Genomic DNA, 2,436 nt, shown 5'->3' with positions numbered 1-2,436 from the left:
TTTTTAAATCGACAAAATATTAATAAGAAAATTTTAAGGATTTTAGATATTGGGTATGGTAGCACGAAATGTCACAATCTGCTTAATTGTCAGGTTGTTAATATGGCGACGAAAAAGTGACAATGGAACTACCTTGTTTTTTGTATCATGGTACATACATAAATATTTGTTGACATTTTGTTTTGCTGATACATACATATTTGTGGATAGTTTTTTCCTGTGTGCGTTTAAATTAATAAATATTGACAATAAAAAATGAAGCGATCGCGAAATCTTTGGACCGCAGATGCAGAGGAGGTATTTGTGAGGTTGTGGCAACAAAAAGTGGATGACTTGAGGGGGCCCAGAAAAAACAGCCATGTCTATCAGGAGATGGCGGCAGAAATGCAGATGCAAGGATATGATGTCAATTCCTCATCTGTAAAAATTAAGATTGACAATTTGACGGCAAAATATAGGTAACTATAGTCATTCCAAAGTTATAAAAAATATTTATTCCTGTAATGTTTTTTTTTCATAGGAAGGCCAAGGCAGGTATGGGGACGACTGGAGGCTCACCTGCTTCATGGCATTCATTTGAGCAGGTACACCAAATAATTGGTGGCTTCTCCATCAATAACGTGGAAGAGCTGATAGAAGAGAGTTTTGAAGGTAATTGCTAGTTATTCAATTTACATGATTAAAATTGTAGACATATTCAAAATCATTTTTATTATTAAAAACTAATCTATATACATAAATTCAAAATACTCATTTTCAGATTCGATGTCATCATCCCCGACAAATATCTCGCCGCTTTCTCCTTCTCTTCCCCAGCTGTCGTTCATCTCCACTTCCGTCAGGATCGGGAGGGGCAACACTTCTTCTTCTTCTTCTTATTTGGCGCTGTAACCGCCTAAGCGATTTTGGCCGAGTCCAAAACAGCACGCCAGTCATTTCTCTTCTGTGCTAACTGACGCCAATTGAAAATGCCAAGTGAAGCCAAGTCCTTCTCCACCTGGTCTTTCCAACGCAGAGGAGGCCTTCCTCTTCCTCTGTTCCCAGCATCGCGGCCCGCGTTGAATATTTTCAGAGCAGGAGCGTTTCTGTCCATCCGAACGACATGGCCAAGCCAGCGGAGCCGCTGAATTTTAATTCGCTGCACTATGTCTATATCGTTGTAAAGCTCATACAGCTCATCGTTAAATCGTCTGCGATATTCGCCATCACCAACGCGTAAAGGTCCGTAAATCTTTCGCAGAATCTTTCTCTCGAAAACTCCAAGAGCCGCCTCATCAGATGCTTTCATTGTCCATGCTTCCGCGCCATACACCAGCACAGGCATGATGAGTGACTTATAGAGTGTGATCTTTGTACGACGAGAGAGGACTTTACTTCTCAATTGCCTACTCAGCCCAAAGTAGCACTTGTTGGCAAGAGTGATTCTCCGTTGGATTTCAAGGCTGACATTATTATTGGTGTTAATGCTGGTTCCCAAATAAACGAAGTCGTCTACTTTTTTCAAACTTGTAACTGTCAACAGTGACGTGGGTGCCAAGACGCGTATGCTCTGACTGTTTGTGTGCTGACAGGAGATACTTCGTTTTGTCCTCGTTCACCACCAGACCCATTCGCTTTGCTTCTCTATCCAATCCCGAGAAGGCAGAACAGACGTAGCCCTTGTTTTTACCGATTATATCGATGTCGTCGGCATACGCCAGCAATTGTACGCTCTTATAAAGTATTGTGCCTGAGCGGTTCAGTTCTGCGGCTCTTATTATCTTCTCCAACATAAGATTAAAGAAATCACACGAAAGGGGGTCCCCTTGTCTGAAACCTCGTTTGGTATCAAACGGCTCGGAGAGGTCCTTCCCTATTCTGACGGAGCTGGTGGTATTGCTCAACGTCATTTTACACAGCCGTATTAGTTTCGCGGGGATACCAAATTCAGACATCGCGGCATAAAGGCAACTTCTCTTCGTGCTGTCGAAAGCGGCTTTGAAATCGACAAATAGATGGTGTGTGTCGATCCTATTCTCGCGGGTCTTTTCCAAGATTTGGCGTATTGTGAATACCTGATCTATGGTGGATTTTCCAGGCCTAAAGCCACACTGATAAGGTCCAATCAGCTCGTTGACGGTGGGCTTCAGTCTTTCGCACAATACGCTCGATAAGACCTTGTAACCTATGCTTAGAAGGCTAATTCCGCGGTAGTTGGCGCGTATGGCGGGGTCGCCTTTCTTGTGGATTGGGCAGAGCACACTTAAATTCCAGTCGTCGGGCATGCGTTCATCTGACCATATTCTGCATACGAGCTGATGCATGCACCTCATCAGCTCCTCGCCGCCGTACTTGAATAGCTCGGCTGGCAGGCCGTCAGCTCCAGCAGCTTTGTTGTTTTTCAGCCGCGTAATCGCTATTCGTACCTCGTCATAGTCAGGCGGTGGGACAGCTACT

General features: G+C 43.9%; 1 protein-coding gene across 1 annotated transcript; it reads left to right on the top strand.

Moving 5' to 3' along the window:
- The first annotated feature begins 220 nt into the window (after positions 1–220).
- LOC118750416 (myb/SANT-like DNA-binding domain-containing protein 1) lies at positions 221–925 on the top strand. Its single transcript, XM_036485136.1, has 3 exons — positions 221–458; positions 521–651; positions 761–925. The coding sequence occupies exons 1-3, from the start codon at positions 256–258 to the stop codon at positions 889–891; spliced, it is 465 nt and encodes a 154-aa protein (XP_036341029.1). The 5' UTR covers positions 221–255; the 3' UTR covers positions 892–925.
- The last annotated feature ends 1,511 nt before the right edge of the window (positions 926–2,436 follow it).

Source organism: Rhagoletis pomonella, unplaced genomic scaffold (genome assembly GCF_013731165.1).
Source record: "Rhagoletis pomonella isolate Grant_MI unplaced genomic scaffold, Rhpom_1.0 Rhpom_scaffold_00229, whole genome shotgun sequence".
Taxonomy (NCBI): domain Eukaryota; kingdom Metazoa; phylum Arthropoda; class Insecta; order Diptera; family Tephritidae; genus Rhagoletis; species Rhagoletis pomonella.
This window is presented reverse-complemented; position numbering and strand designations above follow the sequence as displayed.

Excerpts from the sequence above, each read along its gene's own strand:
- LOC118750416 (XM_036485136.1), top strand. The coding sequence starts at position 256 with ATGAAGCGATCGCGAAATCTTTGGACCGCAGATGCAGAGGAGGTATTT. Across the intron at positions 459-520 it reads AATTTGACGGCAAAATATAG|GAAGGCCAAGGCAGGTATGG; the intron begins GTAACTATAGTC and ends TTTTTTTCATAG. Across the intron at positions 652-760 it reads GATAGAAGAGAGTTTTGAAG|ATTCGATGTCATCATCCCCG; the intron begins GTAATTGCTAGT and ends ACTCATTTTCAG.